The 22,607-nt window shown below is 42.3% G+C and overlaps 1 protein-coding gene across 1 annotated transcript in view; it reads left to right on the top strand.

Moving 5' to 3' along the window:
* Positions 1-22,607, top strand: part of SLC25A22 (solute carrier family 25 member 22) — a 69,460-nt gene that overhangs the window by 8,142 nt on the left and 38,711 nt on the right. The window contains exons 2-3 of the mRNA XM_073658673.1: positions 18,364-18,464; positions 21,170-21,295. Of these exons, the coding sequence (XP_073514774.1) occupies positions 18,445-18,464; positions 21,170-21,295 (146 nt within the window). The 5' untranslated portion in view covers positions 18,364-18,444. The remainder of the gene's footprint in view (positions 1-18,363; positions 18,465-21,169; positions 21,296-22,607) is intronic.

The raw sequence follows: 22,607 nt of genomic DNA, 5'->3' as shown, positions 1-22,607 counted from the left end.
TGGCTGCAACACAGTTTAACAATGTAATAGTTGAGCGTATGCAAGATAATGTTACCGTTCCAAGAGAGAGTGCACGTTGGCAGAAGAAGCTGCGGAACTGGCTTGTCGGGTCCTGCCACCCACCCAGGGCTTTTCAAACCTCTTTGTGCATATGTATCAGATGGCACTTCTGCCATGCATCATTCACAATATATGAAAGGGATTATCCAGGACTTTTTTTTACAATGCGCCAAACCACCAATTACCTGCCTGTTGTGCCTGGTGCTGATCTCTGCCGGTACAGAGGACTCTTGCCGGCGATTCAGAAGCTTCTGTTGACGTATCGCTTACAGAGCAGCAGCTTCTTTTCCATTCTGCTCTATTGACGGGGCGTGACTGATGATGTCATGCTGATTGACAATCGGCTCCCCACTGCCCAACTGCAGGGAGCCGGTTTTCAATCAGCATGACATCGGCAGTCATGTCCCGTCAATAGAGCAGCTTGGAAGAAGAATAAAACAGGCAAGTAGGTGCTCCTGTTAGCAACTACCTGCCTGTTACAGGAAAAAACAAGGGTAGTTTCCGGCACATAAACGTTTTTAACTTTTATGGACCTTTAATTTGATTTAATAAACTTACAGTTTTTATCCAGTTGGTTGTGCCGGAAGCTACCCTCATTTTTCCTTTGTCAGCTGCAATCACCAGCAGGTACGGCACCCACTGGTTTCTAATTACAGCAACGGATCCATCTATACTGCCAGCATGATCAGCTCCAACCTTTCCCCTCTCCCCTACCTCCTACCTGCCTGTTAGTTTTTAAGCACATAGCAAAAAAAAATTCCTGGACAGCCCCTTTCAGCCCTAACAACCACTAGAACTGACACTAAAAACACCTTGCAGATGTCTTAAAAATGTCCATTTTTCCATCTGGTCTCAGGGTCCTTCATGATGATATTTCCACATGCAGTAATTACACATGGCTTTTAAATCAGAATACTATACATAAAGCACTATGTGCTTTGTTAGAACAGTATTCCCCAAACACTAGCTCTTGGGTGCCCTATATGTGGCTGCCAACTAGTGACAGCTGTAAACCCTATTATATCCTAGAGCCAACAGTGATGTAATATCCATCTGACTTGGTCACTGTTTTTCCAAAAACTTCAATAAACCAATAATACAGATGAGTAAAAGAAAATGTGTAGTATATCAGAGAAATCTGCTTCTTTCTCCACTTATGAACCACTTCTCCCCCTCACCCCTGTTTCCTGAACTCACCAAACACTCTGAAAAAAAAGCTGCTTAAATTTGTCTTGGAAATAGCAAGTTGGACTGCCAGCACAGTGAAGTTTCAGGTTATACCATATAGAGAGGGGAGGGGGAAGAAGAGTTAGGTGCACTCAGCGTTGTGAGAGACTAGGCAGATCGTGCTGCAGCTTCCAGCAAATTTACTCCACTCCAGTGTTGGAATCACAGTCACACAGCTCAGTACTGTTCTGTAATGTCTTCCTTGCTGTCATGGCTCTGTTTCGTCACTCAATCCGGAGACCTCTTGATTAGTGGTCAGTTTCCCTCTCTGCTGAGCCACAGCCTGTTCGGTCTCTGTCCAACTGCTGATGGTTCTCTTGTCTTTGCTTTCCTTTCCTTGGTTTGCTTCTATTCTGGTGTCTCACACTTCATCCTTTGGTTCTGTCCTATCATATCTTGGGAGGGGCCATTTATACTCACCTTGCACCTGCCTTCTTTGCTGGCTATACTTCAATATAGATGGGTGTTTGGAGTTACAGCTCTTCAGCTAGGGATTATCTTGCCTGCTTAATCTCTGTTGCATTTCCTGTGGTTTGTTTGTGAGTCTTCCTCCCCAGCACCATTTCCTTTCTTTTACGTTTAGGCTCTGGTAGGTTTTCACTAATTCCGTTTGTTTTTTGGTTCTTTTTATATTCCTCCATCTTTCCTGTGTGAACATGTTCATAGGCTTGTGCCTCATCCTCTGATTGATGTGTATTTCATTTTATAGTTATATTTGCTTTTGTGTTGCACTTTATCTATAGAGAGAGGGTGTAGTTTCGGACACTCAGGGTCAGACAACAGGACAAATCAGGGTTAGATTAGGGACTGTTCTAGTCTGAACAGGGACCTGTTCTGTGCAGGTGTTGCATATCTCCTGGTTTATACATTACCTGTGTGTGTTGGCACAGTCATAACACATGCCCCTGCTGCTTGTGTCTGTGTGCTACAGAGAAAGAAGGCAGATTATCCATTTCTCACTGTCTACTGTGCACTGGAGACATCATATCAACTAGTCTCTCCCCAGTAGCTCAGCGTGAACTGAAAATTAGTGATAGAGCCTGCAGTTGGGAAAACTGGTGAAAAATTCTGCATATAAAAGTAATTTAATGGCCAAATATAGTATTTATCCTCACATACTGTACCCACATATAACAGCCTATACTTAAAGGTTACCTGAAACGATAAGTAAAATATTTAAAGAGGTTGTCTACCATAGGTGACAACACATTTTGTATTCCCATATCACTGGACACTGATGGGCCGCATTGTTCTTGTAACATAAATAATATCACTTGATCGCTGAGGGACACAATGCTCAGAGTGGAGGAACAGCACCGGTCCAGGAGGTATTTTTTTTATTTCAATCAGCACACTGGTTGCATTAAATAGGGGTTGGACAACTGCCTTTCCGTGTTCTGATGTCTTTTTTTTTCGTATGTGCCAAAATCTTTCCAATTTTCATCAGTGCTTTGGATCAGATTTTCATCAGAGTATGGTCAGCATGTCAGTTATTACCATCAGTGTTTCAACAATGATTTTATATGTCAAAAGAATAAAAGAAGTAAAATTACAGTTTCTTCTACTCATTACAATTTTAAAGATGAACAACACACAGATTGTACACTGATGGCATCCGTATACAGTATATTCAGTGATTTCCACAGACCAGTACACTTGTATGGGTGATTTAGATTCATGATTCGGATCAAAAACAAACATGTTTCCTTGATTTTTTTTGTGGACACACTTTCCAAAAAAACATTGACGTGTGGACGGCATCATAGACTATGATGGGTACGTGTTATATCTGTGAAAATGGACGTCTGATTGAGGCCTTTAAGACATTTTCCTTTAATTCCCTAAATCCTTGTGCGATTTAACACCATCTGTCATAAATGGCATGTGAGAAAGAAAAGGTTCACAAACTTTGCCTTAGGCGACCAAGATCCCAGTCTATTACTAACCTCACTACAGAGATCCAAGTGTCCCCGACATTACAATATATTCTTGAACCATAACCATAACTGTGTGGCAGCTGGTGACTCTTATGTGTGTTGTTTTTTTTTATTCTGAGAATACACATATTATACCCAGAACTCAGCCGTAAGATTATTTGATCATGCATCTGCCTAAGCTCTTATATGCTGGATTTATAGAAATCCTATCCTCAGTTATAATATGGAAATGTAGAGTTTAGTACAGAGATTGCATTTAAAGTTATTTCTTGATGGCCAACAGAGCAGTCCCTGTGACTACACAGAACACATGTTGAGGCCACGTTCACACGTTCAGTATTTGGTCAGTATTTTATATCAGTATTTTTAAGCCAAAACCAGGTGAGGAACAATCAGAGGAAAAGTATAATAGAGACAAGTCACCATTTCTGTATTTTTCACCCACTCCTGGTTTAGGTTCACAAATACTGATGCAAAATACCAAATACTGAACGTATTAACTTGTCCTGATATTAATAGCACTTGTAGGTCTATGGGGGAGAATATAATTGTAGGGCTGTCCAGTAGGCATTAAAGAGTTATTTTAAAAAAATCAAGTTATGCTCTATCCATAGAATAGGGAATAACTTTCTGATGGCTAGGGCTAGTGCTCTGGCTTCTGGGATCCTCAGTAATCTTGAAATCGAGGCTGAGGAATCTCAAGAACAGAGCTCTGGATTCCTGCCTTGAACAGAGCAGAGCATACTCGGCCTCTGCTCTATTCATTGTCTATGGCACTGATGGAAATAGCCAAGCACTGAACTCAACAATCCCATAGATGATGAATGGAATAGATGCCGAGATGGCACACCTTTCCTCCAATCAGGACAGGGCTACATAATCCTGTTCTTGGGGGCCAGAGCCCTGAAATTGGGATCCTTGAGGTCGGACCCCAAGCGATCAACAAGTTATTCCTTATCCTATGGATAGGGGATCACTTGACTTTTTTGTGAATCCATCTTTAAGGACCCGATTCATCATTTGCTTTTTTAATGTCATATTTTTTGTTTTGTTTTTCTTTTTGCTTTGGCAGATTTTGCGCCAAATTCATTAAAATAACACATTTGGTGCAGATCACCTTAATAAGAATATTATGCAATACCATCAACATAATTCACTGTAAAAATAATGTATTGTACAGTGCCAAATAATTCCTGCAGCACTCAAATAATGGCAACGTACATAACAGCCCTGTACATAAAGTAATAAAATAACAATGCAATAGAATGTCAAAATAATAATGCTACAGTGGCTTGCATAAGTATTCACCCCCCATTGCCATTTTTTGTGTTTTGCTACCTCACAACCTGGAATTTCACAGTTTTTTAAAAATTTTGCATCCGTTCATGTAAAGAACATGCCGACAACTGTGAACATTTGGTTTTCTTTTTATTGTGAAGCAAACAACAAATAGAACAAAATAACTGAAAACTTCAGTACACATAACTATTCACCCCCCTAAAGTCAGTACTTTGTAGAGCCTCCTTTTGTGGCAATTACAGCTGCAAGTCCTTTAGATAAGTCTCTATGAGCCTTCCACATCTTGCCACTGGGATTTTTGGCCATTCCTCAAGGCAAAACTGCTCCAGCTCCTTCAAGTTAGATGGTTTCCTCTAGGGAACAGCAATCTTCAAGTCTGACCACAGATTCTCAATTGGATTAAGGACTGGGCCGCTCCAAAACATTTACACGTTTCCCCTTAAACCACTCGAGTGTTGCTTTAGCAGTATTCTTTGGGTCATTGTCTTGTTGGAAGATGAACCTCCGTCCCAGTCTCAAATCACTGACAGACTGAAACAGGTTTTGCACAAGAATATCCCAGTATGTCGCACCATCCATCTTACCCTCGATTCGGACCATTTTCGCTGTCCCTGCTGACAAAAAAAAAATCCGTACAGCATGATGCTGCTACCACCATGTTTCACTGTGGAAATGGTGTTCTTGGGGTGATGAACTGTGTTGGTTTGGCACCAGACATATCGTTTACCTTAGTGGACAAAAAGTTCAATTTTCGTCTCATCTGACCATGGCACCTTCCTCCATACATTTGGGGAGTCTCCCACATGCCTTTTGGCAAAGTCAAAACAAGCCTTACAATTTTTGTGTGTAAGTAAAGGCTTTTTTTCTGCCCACTCTTACATAAAGTCCTCCTCTATGGAGTGTATGTCTTATTGTGGTTGTATGGACAGATACGCAGTCTCTGCTTGGCAACTCTGCAGCTCCTTCAGGGTTACCTTTGGTCTCTGTGCTGCCTCTCTGATTAATGCCCTCCTTGCCCAGGCTGAGTGTTTTGGTGGATGGCCCTCTCTTGCCAGGTTTGTTGTGGTACCATGTTCTTTCCATTTGATGATAATGGATTTGATAGTGCTTCGAGGGATCATCAGAGATTGGGATATTTTTTATAACCCAACCCTGATTTGTACTTCTCAACAACTTTGTCCCTGACTTGTTTGGAGATCTCCTTGGTCTTCATGGTGTTGTTTGGTTATTGGTGCCTCTTGATTAATGGTGTTGCTGCCTCTGTGGCCTTTCAGAGAAGGTAAAGTGTATATACTGACAGACCATGTGACACTTCTAAGCCATCTATGTGAGCTTGCAGGTCATAGGAGGTTGAATAAAATGATACCTTGATATTTGCAATCTAAAGTCTTATTCTAGAGAAATCCATTTTTTTCTTACTATGTAAATGAGCTAATAAGATCTATGGGCCGGATATAGATCTCCCTGAGAACCTGCCTCCAGAGCTTATTTTAAATGAAAAGAGGCGATACCAGTGTGAGACATGTAGATCAGGAGAGCAGACGGTCAGTCATTACATCTCTCACAACATTTTCATTTAAAATAATCTCTGGAGACAGATTCTCAGAGAGATCTATGTCCGGCCCATAGATCTTAACACCTATGTTACATATTAAGAAAAATGTAGATTTCTCTGTAATAAAACATTGTATCACAGATATCAAGGCATCATTTTATTCCACTTTCTATGACCTATGTGCCCATGTAGACAGCTTAGAAGGGTTGACCCTACTGACAGATTCCCTTTAAGCCCGTCCCTTTTGAGCCATAATATGGGACTTATTTGAAGGTAGATATTAGAGAACTGCTTCTATTCTAATTCCTTTATACATGGAATAAGGCTTTTTCTTTACCCACAAGTCAATGTAATTCCCACGGCCTACATATTCTTATATACTGTATGTTTAGGTTAGAAATCACTGGTATTATATTATCGGGAGACATATGGCGCTGCGGCACCTTTATGTTGTTGGTGACCCATATTTATCACCCCAGGAGCAATGACGTTTCAGTCTCCTCACGCGTGTGTATTATATCCCTCATCCCGGATGAAATGCTCCAACCACAGAGCAGATTACCTCGGAGCAGACACTGGTGACACCGTGGATGTATATTTATATCCTCCCCTCGGGATCTGAGGTGTCAGAGATAGAGACACTTTGTAGAAGATGGATACCCGACCTACGCCGTCTTGCCTCTATTGTCTTGGTGACTCTATACGTCTCTACATCTATCCCGAGATTTATAGTTCGCACATACATCTGCCATTCATATGGTATATAGGACACTAAATTATGCATTGGCCATAAATCCTGATAATGTCACTCGTGAGGCAGCGTGCTATACATGGAGTATACATCAGCCTCTAATGAGGGGACGAGTCCTCCCAGTTCTTACTATGTACATCATTTCCCCATTACTTTAACCTATTCTTAGCCAATTATATTTTCGCACATATCGACTTTCCTGCGGTTTCTGAGGATGCTCTTGGGTACCAGCAGCTGAGAAGAGAGTCAGTTTCCATAGCAACTATTTCTACTAACATAAGGCTGTGAATAGGGGAGTGCAGTGGAAAAACACTGTCCACAATATTTTTAATAAGTGGTTGGTAAAGAGTTAACTGGCTTGAAGTGAAAGGTTTATTACTTTCGTGATTGATGGGGTCAGCAAACAATGTAATTCGCCTCAAGTTGGAGGGGGGATTTACAATAAAGCTTCATCTTAAGAGACGATTTTTACCTTGTGTTCTCCTTGTCAGGGCCGGATCCAGGTTTATGTGGACCCTTGGGCGACAGAGACCCCCTGAGATCACTCACAGTCGTTTTTTCCCCCTTCACTTTCTAAGATCTATGACTTTTTTATTCTTCAGTGGATGGAGTTTTATGATACTTGTTATTTTGCGTTACAAGTTGTCATTTTTATCATTAACATTTTGTGCTCTTTACGACATTTTGATCTTTTTTTTCCAATTTTTTGGGGGAAGGCGACCTGATCAAAAAAATACCGATTCTACCATTTTTTTTTTTTTTTTTCATTTTGATGTTCGACATATGGAATAAATATTATTATCACACGTTGCAATACCAAATATGATATATATATATATATATATATATATATTTATTTTTTTTCGATTTTATTTACATCCTGGGAAAAAGGGAGATGGAATAATTTTTATTTTTCATATATTTTTTTACATTTTAATTGGCTTTACTAGGGGGTCTCAAGCCTGCAATTGGCTTCATGGGTCTACAAACATGGCAGATACAGACGAACATTACCATGACAATGGCATCTCACGTTGTGGAGGTCCAATGGGTGTCAGAAGGGAAACTTCCTACCATTTCCTCCCTCTTAAATACCACAGCAGTTAGACTCAGGTGGTGGCTGTATGACACCCTACACCTACTGTATGGAGCAGGCTCATACACCCGGCGTATCTAGGAAAGTGGACCAGTCGGCCCTGTGCTCACTGCATATGACGCGCCCCCTGGGACATATTCCTTTTTGAGGGGAATACCCGGCACCGGATCAGATGGGGGGTTGTAGTCTCCGAGCGGCTGTGACCCGGCCCGTGCCCAGGGCGTCAAGCTCAGTGTTATGTGGCAGTCCTACAGATGTTATTAAGAGTTCTTTTGTGTCGACTACGCCACCCGTTGTGATGCGGTCACTGTGGCCGCCGCTGCAGCAGGGTCCGCTGAGGCTGATGGTGCAGGTGCAGCTTGAGATGGTATAACCCCCAACGGGTGGGGTATAGCCTCAGGGGGGACAGGTGCAGAGGATGGGGGTTGTGGTGGTGCAGTGCAGACGGCAGTGAAGACAGAGTCGGGTTGTGCAGTTAAGGGTGTTTACTTACTGCAGATGTTGTACTGGTCACTCCAGCTTCGAGTGACCACCCGAGCCGTGCTGCGTCCACCAGGTCCTGGATCCAGCCAACCCCCAAACAAGTCCGGAGCGTGGCCCTGAGCTCTCCTTCTGTCCTGTTCTCTGGCCGTCCCCACCAGTGATCCACCTAGGTCCAGCTCCCTCGGGCCTTCTGTTGGGACACCCTTGGCCTTGGGTTCCCTGACCCTTCATGTGGTGTGCCTTCGGGGTGGATGTGGTGGGTGACCGTGGCAAACGCTGCCCACGGTCTCCGGTCTCTGGCTGGGGAATGTTTTTACCCCCACCAGCTTGGGTTCCGGTACCCTGTGCCGACTCTTCAACCGGGGATTTAGTTTGGGATCTTAGAGTCCTTTTCTTCTGTGCCTCTGGGTCTCTCTCTCTCCTCTCTCACTCTGGGTCTTTCCTTCTCCTCTGCTCGCTGACTTGTTCTCTGCATCTGACCCTGTTCTTAGTTGGTGCCCACCTTATATACACCCTCTATGTGTGAGCTCAGGTGACCAGCACCCAATGAGCTCCTAACTTTACCCAGGCTGCTCCCCCTATCTGCCCCTACACTACTTGGGATGTACCACCCCCCTCCCACTCCAGCCAGGAACAGACTCGGTCGTACCTGCACATTTCTAAGTGGGAGTACCGTCGGTCTGCTCCTCGGAAATGGGATGTGTGTAGTGCATGCAGCCTACCGAGCTCAGTTCCACACTCCATCCTTACCCGGGAGTGGAATATCACACCTCTGGGTTGAGGTGCAATACCCCTGCAGCAGCCGAATCCTCAGGGTGCTACACATATATTGAACAGGTTAAGCTGAATCTTCTCCATGCAGCGCTGGCGCTGGCTGTGTTATACAGCTGGCACCTGAGTCTAACTGCTGTGATGAAAGCTGGCTCCGCTCACAGCAGTTTGACCACTTGAATTTAGGCAGACAGCGGTATAAATCGGATCAAGATCGGAATGTAGCACACAGACTGGTCTGAGGCTCTCCTGACCCGATGCAGCTGTCACCCTCGGGTCGGGAAAGCCGAAAGCCAGTCCATGGTCTGAGTTCTGATCTCATTCCGATTTATACAGACGTCAGACTGTGCCCTTAAGAGATTGGAAATGGGGAGTAGATGATATTGGCATGGTCTACTAAAGACTTGACGCCTTGTTTGTACACCTATAAAGCACAGCCCATTGTCACAATATATTAAAATATTATATTACAGTCTATAGTACAAGCATTCACAAGTTCAAGTTCCCTAGAGAAAATAATGCAAAAAATGTAAAAATAAAAAATATTAAATATTAATATATATATATATAAAAATTAAATAATAATTATTTTCCCACAAAATTATTAAAATCTAAAAAATGTGAAAACCTGTCCGAATTATTAAAATATAATATTTATCCCACATGGTGAACGCTAATTTGAAAAAAAAAAATTGAAATGTTTTAGAATCTTAATTTTTGGTCATTTTGCCCCCCACCCAGCCCCAAATAATGGAGTAAAAAGAGAAAGTCCTATGGACCCCAAAAGAGTGCGAATGAAAACTAGACCTCATATCGCAAAAATCCAGCCATAAAACTCTTATCGATCAAAAAATAAAAAAGCTATAGATCTTGGAAAGCGAGAAGGAAAAATTGTATGTGAAGTGGGATCTACTGGGATTTTGTCGCCCAAGGGGCCTGCATTTACCTGGATCCGGCCCTGGCCAGAAATGTTCTGACTGGTTTTCTATTCTCATTACTGAATACAAGGAATTTTGCAGCATATTCTTGCCGTTCTAGCACATAGTCTGTAACACACAGATCTCATTCAATGGGTGTTTCCAGGATACATCATGTTTGCACAGACACTGCAGAAAGCAGCTAAGCACTCGCACTCTGTTATTGGGGTGAGAGCCCTATAACTCCCCAGCTTTTATAGAAAAATAAGGTATAATATGCAGAATAGTATTTATGTTGGCTAATATACCTCTATTCTGCAGTATAATAATACTGAAAATAATAACATTTTGTAATAAATAAACATAGTTAAGAAACCCTTCTTGAATCCAAGCTCCATCCGGCACTACGCGCCCTGGTTATCTTACAGATGTTCGTTTTTTTAGTCTTTTTCCGTGGCATTGATGGAGTTAACTCCAACTTAAAGGAAGTGACAATACTTCTCTACAGATCTTTTATTCAATGTTTCTCTGAGACCACACGTTCCGCCCATTTAGGGGTGTTCACAGCCAATCAGAACCCTTCCTTTTTATCCTCCCCACTCGCTCGGATGGGGCCAATAAGATTACCGTCTGTTCTGGGCCATATTGTTCTGTTTTAGGAATGAAACTGCAGGCACAGCATCCTGCAACATGAAAGCAAATGGGAAACGTATCTGTGACTGCTGGATGCAGCCGCACACCGATTCTGATGAATTGAAATATGAAGCATTTATGCAACATGTTCCAGCAAGTAATCATTATATTATATATGGCTGCGGCTGCCAACCGAGATAAAACACAGCATCCACATGAAGCACATATCGAAGCCACCAGATAGAGAATAGGGATAACACGTAATGGAAAACAGAAGATCTGAACAAAAAAAGGCTCAAAACGGCAGAAACAATGTACAAAGAGCAGCGATTAACTAACAGATAGACAAGTCATCAATGCAAAAGGGGGATATATCCCCCCCACATCACATCAGGGTAATCGGAAACCAGGAAAGATGTAAACTGGAGCCATTCTTTAACTCCATTGTGATCATTGACATTTCTGTCGAAAGCAAGACACTTCACATTTTTAATATAACTTTCCAAATAAAATGTATTTTGTACTCCAGCATAAAGCAGACAAATAAAAACACTGGGAGAAAGAAAGCAAGAGAAAAAAAAGAAAAGATGGGAAAAAACATAAAGATGTAATAGATATGAATATAAATTACACACCGGCTTGGACTGGCCCACAGGAGAACAGGGGAATCCTCCGGTGGACCACCACCCTCTTACATGAGCAGTACTTGGCATAATATACGTGAATCACTATATACAGATAAAGGCAGCATCTTATTCATGTAACAATCTACCCAGTTCATTGTTATGTAAATTTGTGATTGAGGATAATGTCACATTTGCATGTAGTTGAAAAGTGGGGACCTGGAGTTGGTTACTGGTGGGCCCTTAGCGCCCCAGTCCGACACAGGCCCATGTGACCATTAAACAATAAACCAGGCCTAAGATTAAAATGACCTTCCTCCTTGACACAGTAAAGGGACTATACACTTCTCATGTATAGTCCTCCTACCTGGTGCCCTCTGTTCGCCTCCCGCTGCCTCCTCCCCTAAGTTTAGAGTCTCGGTACTCCTGCACCCAAGGTGGCAGCCACTTTAGTATAGGGAGCAGTTGTAAGTCTAAATCACGCCCCGACAGCACAGGAACGTCAGGAGTGGTGTGATTTAGAGTTAGCACCATGCTTCCCATACCGCTGCGGCAGTCATTTAAGCTGGAGGAGGATTGGAAAGCCAGTCTCAGTGGAGGGTGCACTTAAAGTGGGATGGCTATACATGACAAATATATGGTAACTTTTCCGTGCCAGGGTGAAGGGTCTCTTTAAGATGTCATAGAGAGGATTCCTCCTTTTGAAACCCCTGTTTATGATCCAGAGAGGAAAACCACTAAGGCACACTCAGTTCAGCCGCATTATAAGGCCATGGCCCCACTATCAGTATTTGGTCAGTATCCGGTCTGTATTTTTTCTCAGGAGTGAGAGCCAAAACCAAGTGAGGAACAATCAGAGAAAAGGTATAATAGAAACAAGTCACCAATTCTGCATTTATCACCCACTCCTGGTTTTGGCTCCCACTACAGAGAAAAAATACTGACCGAATACTGATAGTGGGGCCGTGGCCTAAGAGCAGCTCTACCATTCAATCAATGCTCATTAACTGTCCTGTTTGCCCAGGCCAACAATTAGTGATGGTAATGGTTAATACGATCGTTGTGTCCCCATAAGACATCATGTTATTGGCAGAACATACTTTGGAGGAATGTGCTGCCAATGACAATGATTTATATGTCGGCATAAATGATCCAATCAATCACCTGATTTGCTCATTCATCTGTTGATCGGCTGATAATTGGGAACGAGTGTTCTTGCGAATGCTAATTTGTGGATTGCTGGCTCATCTACATGCACCGTAAGTACGAGTGGCTCCCACTCTGGTAGATCCAGTCTATCCATGTATTACATGGTTGGACACATAGTTATACATTCTCTCTGTAGTTTGGCTCTGTTCACATCTGGTTTGCAGTGTCTGATTGTAATGGAGACCATGGCACAGTGCCAAATCCCAGCAGCGCCCGAAGAACCCCGTTGACTTATTATGAGGTTAAGTTGGGTTCCGATGAGGTCTCTAATATTTTGACAGGAAAAATAATGCTGCATGCTGAGCTATTTTCTTGGTCAAATGTGATGGAATCAAAGTATCAAAACTGATGAGAACACAACCTAACAATGTATTCTATAGAAGAATCCCTCCGTGTGTTGTCACAGAGATGAAGAATGGGCCCATGCTCTTCTATCAGTGTTCTATGCAGGATCTATGTGATATGAACCCCAGATACAGTAGATGTGTCCCAGGCACCGGAATTGTTCTAATCAGGTTCTTTATTCCATCAAAAGTAAAGAACTTGATTGAGATAAATTTCCAGTGCCTTGGATATTCTGGTGGTTTGGTGGAAAGTCAACCCAAGTAAGCACGGAAGTACAGGAGTAGTGCAGGGAGTATAACTACTAAACCCCAAATACGGCCACAGTCAGTAGGTTTTGCATTTGCATTTTGGGTGTGTCTGTTACTTTCATACAGTTACCTGAATGAGACCAAAAACCCTGAGTAAGGTCCAATCTCACAGAGGAACACTGTATATATATATATATATATATATATATATATATATATATATCACTGTCCCCATGGGGCTCACAATCTACGTTCCCTATCAGTATGTCTTTGGAGTGTGGGAGGAAACCAGAGAACCCGGAAGAAAACCCACGCAAACACGAAGAGAACATACAAACTCCTTGCAGATGTTGTCCTTGGTGGGATTTTAACCCAGGACCCCAGCGCTGCAAGGCTGCAGTGCTAACCACTGAGCCACCGTGCTTCATATATACAGTACAGACCAAAAGTTTGGACACACCTTCTCATTTAAAGATTTTTCTGTATTTTCATGACTATGAAAATTGTACATTCACACTGAAGGCATCAAAACTATGAATTTACACATGTGGAATTATATACTCAACAAAAAAGTGTGAAACAACTGAAAATATGTCTTATATTCTAGGTTCTTCAAAGTAGCCACCTTTTCTTTGATGACTGCTTTGCACACTGTTGGCATTCTCTTGATGAGCTTCAAGAGGTAGTCACCAGAAATCTTGAAGGAGTTCCCAGAGATGCTTAGCACTTTTGCCTTCAGTCTGCGGTCCAGCTCACCCCAAACCATCTCGATTGGGTTCAGGTCTGGTGACTGTGGAGGCCAGGTCATCTGGCGTAGCACCCCATCACTCTCCTTCTTGGTCAAATAGCCCTTTCACAGCCTGGAGGTGTGTTTGGGGTCATTGTCCTGTTGAAAAATAAATGATGGTCCAACTAAACGCAAACCGGATGGAATAGCATGCCGCTGCAAGATGCTGTGGTAGCCATGCTGGTTCAGTATGCCTTCAATTTTGAATAAATCCCCAACAGTCTCACCAGCAAAGCACCCCCACACCATCACACCTTTTCCTCCTTGCTTCACGGTGGGAACCAGGCATGTAGAGTCCATCCGTTCACCTTTTCTGCGTCGCACAAAGACACAGTGGTGGGAACCAAAGATCTCAAATTTGGACTCATCAGACCAAAGCACAGATTTCCACTGGTCTAATGTCTATTCCTTGTGTTCTTTAGCCCAAACAAGTCTCTTCTGCTTGTTGCCTGTCCTTAGCAGTGGTTTCCTAGCAGCTATTTTACCATGAAGGCCTGCTGCACAAAGTCTCCTCTTAACAGTTGTTGAAGAGATGTGTCTGCTGCTAGAACTCTGTGTGACATTGACCTGATTTCTAATCTGAGCTGCTGTTAACCTGCAATTTCTGAGGCTGGTGGCACGGATAAACTTATCCTCAGAAGCAGAGGTGACTCTTGGTCTTCCTTTCCTGGGGCGGTCCTCACGTGAGCCAGTTTCTTTGTAGTGCTTGATGGTTTTTGCAACTGCATTTGGGGACACTTTCAAAGTTTTCCCAATTATTCGCACTGACTGACCTTCATTTCTTAAAGTAATGATGGCCACTCGTTTTTCTTTACTTAGCTGCTTTTTTCTTGCCATAATAGAAATTCTAACAGTCTATTCAGTAGGACTATCAGCTGTGTATCCACCAGACTTCTGCACAACACAACTGATGGTCCCAACCCCATTTATAAGGCAAGAAATCCCACTTATTAAACCTGACAGGGCACACCTGTGAAGTGAAAACCATTTCCAGTGACTACCTCTTGAAGCTCATCAAGAGAATGCCAAGAGTGTGCAAAGCAGTCATCAAAGCAAAAGGTGGCTACTTTGAAGAACCTAGAATATAAGACATATTTTCAGTTGTTTCACACTTTTTTGTTAAGTATATAACTCCACATGTGTTAATTCATAGTTTTGATGCCTTCAGTGTGAATGTACAATTTTCATAGTCATGAAAATACAGAAAAATCTTTAAATGAGAAGGTGTGTCCAAACTTTTGGTCTGTACTGTATATATATATATATATAATTTTTTGTACCCTGAGGCTTAATGAAAGCATGAAACCAGAAGTTTACATACACTATATAAAAAGACACACATACATGTTTTCCTCAACATCTGACATGAAATCAGAATAAACCTTTCCTGTTTTAGGTCAATTACGATTATCATAATTTTTAATATTTGCCAAATGCCAGAATAATGAGAGAGAGAGAATGTTTAAGGCATTTTTATTGCTTACTGCAAAGTAAAAAGTTTACATACACTAAGATTACTATGCCTTTAAACAATTCTGGACTGCTCATATGATGATGTCATGTGTCTGGAAGCTTCTTATAGGGTTTTTGGCAACATCTGAGTCAATTAGAGACACACCCGTGGATGTATTTTAATGCACACCTGAAACACACTGTATGTATTTCAACTGTATGTATGTAGAGATCACAGGAGCGCATGCTATCACTTATTACACTCACTATAGCACAAAGCTATTTGTTTCCTCTCTATTCCCATGATAAAGAATTGCTAATATTTGGTTACAACTAAGCCTTTGAAAGATATTTAAAGGAACCATGTTAAAGGGTTATTCCAGGCAAAACTGAAAATTTATATAAATTGTTTGGAATGCATGAGTTGCCCCGAGCCTTTGTTAAAATCCAGTGAGCATAGTTGGAAAATAGTGAGTTTGCAAGTCTCTTAAAGAGGTTGTCCAGATTTAGGATATTGATGAGCTATCCAAAGGGTAGGTCATCAGTATCAGAACTGTGGATGTCCGACACCCAGTACCCCCACCAATCAGCTTTTCTCAGTTTAGGCAGTGGCCGGATGTAAAACAGTGAATAGAGACGGAACAGCACAGCTCTGCTCACTGAACTACAGATTAGCTCCTATTGAACTTTATAGGAGTTTATCAGCAGTTCTCATTAATGGCCACTATATAGTAACGGCGCTATCATGCTACAGCTCCATAAGCCATTTACATCCAAGCTGAAAACAGCTGATTAATGGGGGTGGAGAGTGGCAGACACCACAAATCTGATGTTGACTTATACATGTAGGATAGGTACAAGTAGGACAGGTCATCCATATCCTGAGCCAGGACAACCCCTTTAAGGCCACATTCAGTATTTGGTCAGTATTTTACATCAGTATTTGTAAACCAAAACCAAGAGCGGGTGAAAAATGCAGAAGTGGTGACGTGTTTCTATTATACTTTTCCTCTGATTGTTCCTCTCCAGATTTTGGCTTACAAATACTGATGTAAAATACTGAGCAAATACTGAACGTGTGAACGTGGCCTTAGAGATAAATCTGTGACGCCGTGTTCTGAAGTCAGAAGTGAATTGTTGTTATCTTGGATATAAAACAGATTAAATGCGCACATTTGTAAGCGACCTTGAGATTACAACAAAAACTCCTGTAGTCCACACTGAGCCAATGCTCTGTGAGCTAAACTGCCAACTCCAGCAGTGATACATTGTAGCAATCCGAGTGAGATTTATTATACTGCCGCTGAACTCTTAGGTCACAGGGAATACAACTGTACAGTGTCCATTTCTTACCGGAGAAGAGGACTAGGTATGTATGGATTTTCTAGCTGTGTATATAAGCAACAGCACACAAATAAAGCCACAGTCACACGTTCAGTATTTTACATCAGTATTTGTAAGCCAAAACCAGGAGTGGAACAATCAGAGGAAAAGTATAATAGAAACACATCACCACTTCTGTATTTATCACCCACTCCTGGTTTTGGCGTACAAATACTGATGGAAAATACTGACCAAATACGGAACATGTGAACATGGCCTGCTGCCAATGAGAACTGGTATTGGGCTGCTATTTTCTCACTTCCTGCAGACGAACCTCGGACAAGCGGAATGTCCAACATCACCGGAACGGCGCCGGAGCAGGAGGTGAGTATATGTTATTTTTATTTTACAAGGGGGACTACTTCACTTAAAAAGGGGTTGTCCAAGTTCTGCACAACCCCTTTAGGCTATGTTCCCATGATGAGTTCTTGATGTTGCAGGTTTTCTGCACCCATTAAGTAAAATAGGTCAATTGCATTTTTTCGAAAATACGCAGCGTAAAAAAATCTCACCAAAAACTCAAAGTGGGAACGTAGCCTTAAAGGTGTATCTCCATCTCCAAGATCCTATCCCAACATGTAGTAGGTGTCATAATAATATTAGCAAATACGTACAATTAGAAATGTAGTATAGTTCTTCTGATTAGCTATATCGCTTACCCTATGTACAGGGCATTGCAATAGCTTAGGTATCCATGGTTGCGACCACTCATATAGTGATTTAGTTATCTGTTAGTGGTCGTAACCATTGATACCTAAGCTACTGCAATGCCCTGCGCATGAGGTAAGCGACAGCTTATTTGAAGAACTATACTACATTTCTAATTGGAGGTATTTGCTAATATTATTATTATTACACCTGCTACATATTAGGATAGGATCTTGAGATGGGAATACCCCTTTAAGGAGTTTTTTATTGGACCAAATCTGCTCCAAAAGCCTCCTTAATAACGCTCAGAAAACTCTTCCTATTTATTTCTAAGGGAAATCCAATTTGCTTGTCCATCAAAGGTATTTTTTTTTAAGCATTTTTTTTTTTTAAGAGGTTTTGAAAAACACCTGGTGGGGAAAAAAAAAAGTGCATGTTATTTGTTTGAAACCGATCCTGATGGAATTTGCTCCAAACTAGGCATTGTCGAATCAAAAGGCTGCAAAAAAAAAAAAAAAAGCTTTATAAAAAAAAAACTCTTCCAAAACTTTTCAGCAAAAGAAGAACTCCTCCAAAACCTCCCCCAAAAAAGCAGAGTTTCCTAAAGCGGCTTCTGCTTGAAAAACTCCTCCAAAAGCTCTCCCAAAAATGCAAGGGTTTCCAAAAGTGGCTTCTGCTTGAAAAAGTTCCCTTTTTTAAAAAAAACTCAAAAAACTAAGTGTCAAATGGCCTAATTCTGCAGGCAGCCCCATGCACAGTCATTATTGGTATTCAGAGACTATTTTTCAGAGCAGAATGTCTTAAGTATTCTATATATGGTGAGAAAGGAGGGATTTTCCAGCATACGGCTCTTGAGCAAAGTCTTCAGGTTAGCTCGCTGGAAATAGTGAGATTATCTTCGGTTTATATGAATGAACAGCTTGTCTTTGTCTTTTATAGGTGCTGACAGACCCGAGAGACCATAGCCATCGCTGCCACAGGACGGATCCTGAGCTTTTATCTCAGATAGGTTCCTATTAAATGGCTGATAAACAAATCAGGTAACCAGAACGGAAAGAATTTAATGTTATAATCAGATTACATAACGTGATCGTGATGAGTGATATATTCTAAGGCTATGTTCCCACTATGAGCTTTTAGTGAGTTTTTTTCACTGGGTATTTTTGAAAAAATGCAAGTAACCTATTTTACTTTAATGGCTGCAGAAAATCTGCAATATCAAAAACTCACCAAAAACTCATGATGGGAACGTAGCCTTAGAGCAGACTTGTAAGGAGCATTCAGTGTCTGATGATGGAAATTTCTCTGTGTCCATGCCGGAGAATGTCTTGCGTGGTGTCCTCAGTACTTCCATGAAATGGGCATTCTCAATGGAGTAACTATTTATTTTCATACCTGGGCTGGTGCCCCGGAGAGGGTTCTCAGAATTAATAGACCAATGGTATTGTATTGCAATATAAAGGACTATATATAACCCCAGCTTGACTCTCTTCAGTTTTGCAATGCCTGAACAGCTTTGGCTGAGTTTCCTACAGTGTAATCTGGATTAATGGTATTCACCTTTCTTAGAGAATATCTCAAGGTCCATAGTTCAGAGTCCTGACTCCTAATGCTATAATCAGAAATGGTCTATGACCTGTACAGGAGAGCTGCATGGCTTGTGCACACATGACACTTGAAGTGTCCGTATAGGTGCAACTAGTTGGATCTTTCCACAGCAGATAATTCACAGCAAAGAAATGCAGAAGATTTCAATCTGGAAATGCTGCAGATTTGTCTGTTTTTGGCCGGTCGCAAGGATCATACGGACCCATTCAAGTCAATGGGTCCGTGTGACACGTACCAGCGCTTGAGAATCAGTGTACCGTTAGCGCTGTTCCCAAGCGCTGGGTGCTGAACACTGCCCTCATCATGGTTCCCTGCCGACGCTGTGATCAGCACCAGCAGGGACAATGATGAGTGTAATAGTGTCTGCTCCCGCAGTGTCACCACCTGTAAAAATAAGAATAAAATAAAAAATCCTTATACTCACCTGTCCTGTGTCCCCCGCTGTAATCCATGCGACCTCTCAGCAGAGGAGGTGGGGAGAATGACTCCTGCACTGAGGGGGCTCCGAAGCTGTGCTGAGCTCAGTGAGTGACAGGACACCGCTTCTGAGCTCAGCAGAGGAGCCGGGGAGAATTACTCTTGCAGTGAGCGGGCCCCGAAGCTGCGCTGAGCTCATGAGTGTTGTCCTGACACTCACTGAGCGCAGCACAGGTCTGTGCCCACTCGCTGCAGTGGCTCATTCTCCCCGGCTCCTCTGCTGATTGGTCGCATGGATTACAGCGGGGGACACTTAGGACAGGTGAGTATATGGATTTTTTATTTTATTCTTATTTTTACAGGTTCACACTGCGGGAGGAGGCACTACTCCTCTCATCATTGTCCCTGCTGGTGCTGATCGCAGCGTCGGCAGGGAACCATGATGAGGGCAGAATTCAGCACCTGGCGCTTGGGAACAGCACTGACTTTACACTGATTCCCAGGCACCGAGGCATGTGATCCTGATGCGGCACACGGTTGCCACACGTGTGACACACATGGGACACGAATATCTCTGATACCGTTTTTTCCGGTACCGGAAATATACGGACGTGTGAAACCGGCATTAGAATGAATGGAGAGGCAGTACACATGATTGATTTCTTCTCCATTCAGCCGTGGATCTCTTCAGAGCCCTGGTACTCTAGATTGGTGGGGGCCATAGCGGTCAAATCCCAAGCAGTCGGAAAATTATCCCATATTTTTTGGATGCAAGATAACTTTTAAACTTCGGAACACCCCTTTAGGTGGCCATACACATTAGACTAAGGGCACAGTCAGACGGCGTATAAAATGGACCGAGATCGGAACATAGTGCATGGACTGGCCGGCGGCTCTCCCAACCTGAGGGTGACAGCTTCATGTATTTCTATGCAGCTGTCACGTTCAGGTCAGGAGGGCCGTCAGCCAGTCTTTCGATCTTGGTCCGATTTATACAACCTTCTGACTGTGCCCTAATACTAACTATACCTATGTTTTGGGCTGAACCAGATTTTTATCTAATTAAATATAGTAGGCAATTCACAGGTGTTAATGAAAAAAAGGATCAGGCATGTTGAATTTCAACATGCTCAATCCTTTGTTATCAGCAGCTTATTCTCATCTACTTATTGAGAACACATATGTTATTGAGGATGTATGGCCACCCTAGAGGGGGTTTCCAGCTTTATAAATCTTAACCCCATTGGCTTACTGTAGTTAAAAATAATTAAATCAGTTACAACTGCACATATCATTCCCTGCTCCAGCACCGTCAGCTCTGGCATTACTACTACAATGTACATTACCAGCAGTGATGCCCATGTAGACAGCCGCTGAGCCCAGTGATTGGCTGCAGTGGTCACATGCACTCTAGTCACGACATAAGCACTGCAGCCTGTCAACAAAGACTAGGTGCAGTGTCGGGAGCTGGAGCTGGAGCAGGGGAAGGTGAGTACAGCTGATTTTATTATTTTTACCTACAGCAAGAAGAAGGGGGTAATATTTTTACCCCTTTAAGAAATCATCAGCTAAAGAATTTTCTAATACATTGCACTTAAAAACTAGTATCTTCGTGTATTGAGAATATCAGGAATGTGTGGATAGTCATTGCTGCGGAGAGTGTTATACCAAGATGTAATAACTAATACTTCATGCTGCTTTTTGTTTCTTCTGTATGCAGTTTGCCCGCCAAGCTAATAAATGGAGGAATCGCAGGACTAATTGGCGTCACTTGCGTTTTTCCTATTGATCTAGCTAAGACTCGACTGCAAAATCAACAAAATGGCCAAAGAATGTACACAAGCATGTAAGTGGGCGGCCTTAAAGACCTATTACTATATATAAATATATAGTTTACATGATAAGAATGGCCCGCTGTTCTCCTGAATCTGATGTGTTTTTTTCATTTGTTCCTGTGCCTCTGCGTTCCTGAGATATTGCCCTCTCCTCCTTAACTTGTGAGTCAAAGGGGCGTGGTTCTAATTTCCTCACTAAGAGTTTTCATGAGGATCACGCCCACTTGGCTGGGCCACGGCCTGTTGACTGACATGAGCTGGATGATAATTTTAACCCTTAGCCCTTGATATGGAATTCTGACCTTACAGCTTCCATTTAAAAAGTATATACAAACTATATTAATTAGTTTCTTTGACTAAAGATATATATATATATATATATATATATATATTATACCTATCCATGATTACCAGTTGTCGTTCACTTCTGGCAGCTGTTCTATAAATGATCTAACAAGGTTATGAAGTCTCACCGGCCTTCTACCATTCACATGCAATGATTGCACCTACTTCTGGGCATTAATTCCCCAAGACTTATCCTCTATTTCAGTGATTATTGATCCTGACAGTTAGAAATCCTAATGTAGAAGGAGAGAATTAATGTCCCTATATGTGGTGCTGACTGACCTCCATTGTGTCCTTGAATGTTAGAAGGAGAAGTCATATGATGCTGAAACCGCACAAAGCAAACATCAGATGCTGAGTTTGCAGGAAACATGATAACGAGGCAGAGAATCCAGCCTGATCATTGAGCAAATTACACAGTTACTAAGAGCAAAACAAGTCAGAATCCGGAAATCTTCATTGGTATAGCAAACATTTTTTACGGACAAATGTAAACAGGTTCATGGATGCAACAGCGCAGAGGATGAGGACACAGGGGCAACTTCATCAACAAATATTTATTTGATTAACACAAGTATAAGTGATTCCGGCGGCATGATATAAAGGGTAAAGCAAACGGTGGAAGGACCGGAAGTGTTATGATTGAGTTGGTACACTATCAGGAAAATAGGTAAAACTGGAACTGACCCTGCCGGTTTCTGTACAGACTAGAAATCTTGACCCCGCAGTCCCTAGTGATTCCTGCGTGAGAAGAGATAGCCCTAACAACAGACTAGACGATGGCAACTTGGACCTATGATGCCTGAAAGGCGAGCTCTTTACATTCCTTCTAAAGAACCGGAGGGCAGAGCAGAGTACAAATTACCTACAGAAGGGAAACTTCAACACAGAGCAGAGATAAAGGTAGCACCAGCGCCGGACTGGGGTGTCTGGCGCCCATGAGGGAAATTGACTCCAGGGGCCCACCCACCCACCCTT

Source organism: Phyllobates terribilis, unplaced genomic scaffold (genome assembly GCF_046119375.1).
Source record: "Phyllobates terribilis strain yellow unplaced genomic scaffold, ASM4611937v1 Scaffold_13__5_contigs__length_258822181, whole genome shotgun sequence".
Lineage (NCBI taxonomy): Eukaryota > Metazoa > Chordata > Amphibia > Anura > Dendrobatidae > Phyllobates > Phyllobates terribilis.
The sequence above is the reverse complement of the archived record's forward strand: the minus strand, read 5'-3'. Positions and strand labels throughout refer to the sequence as shown.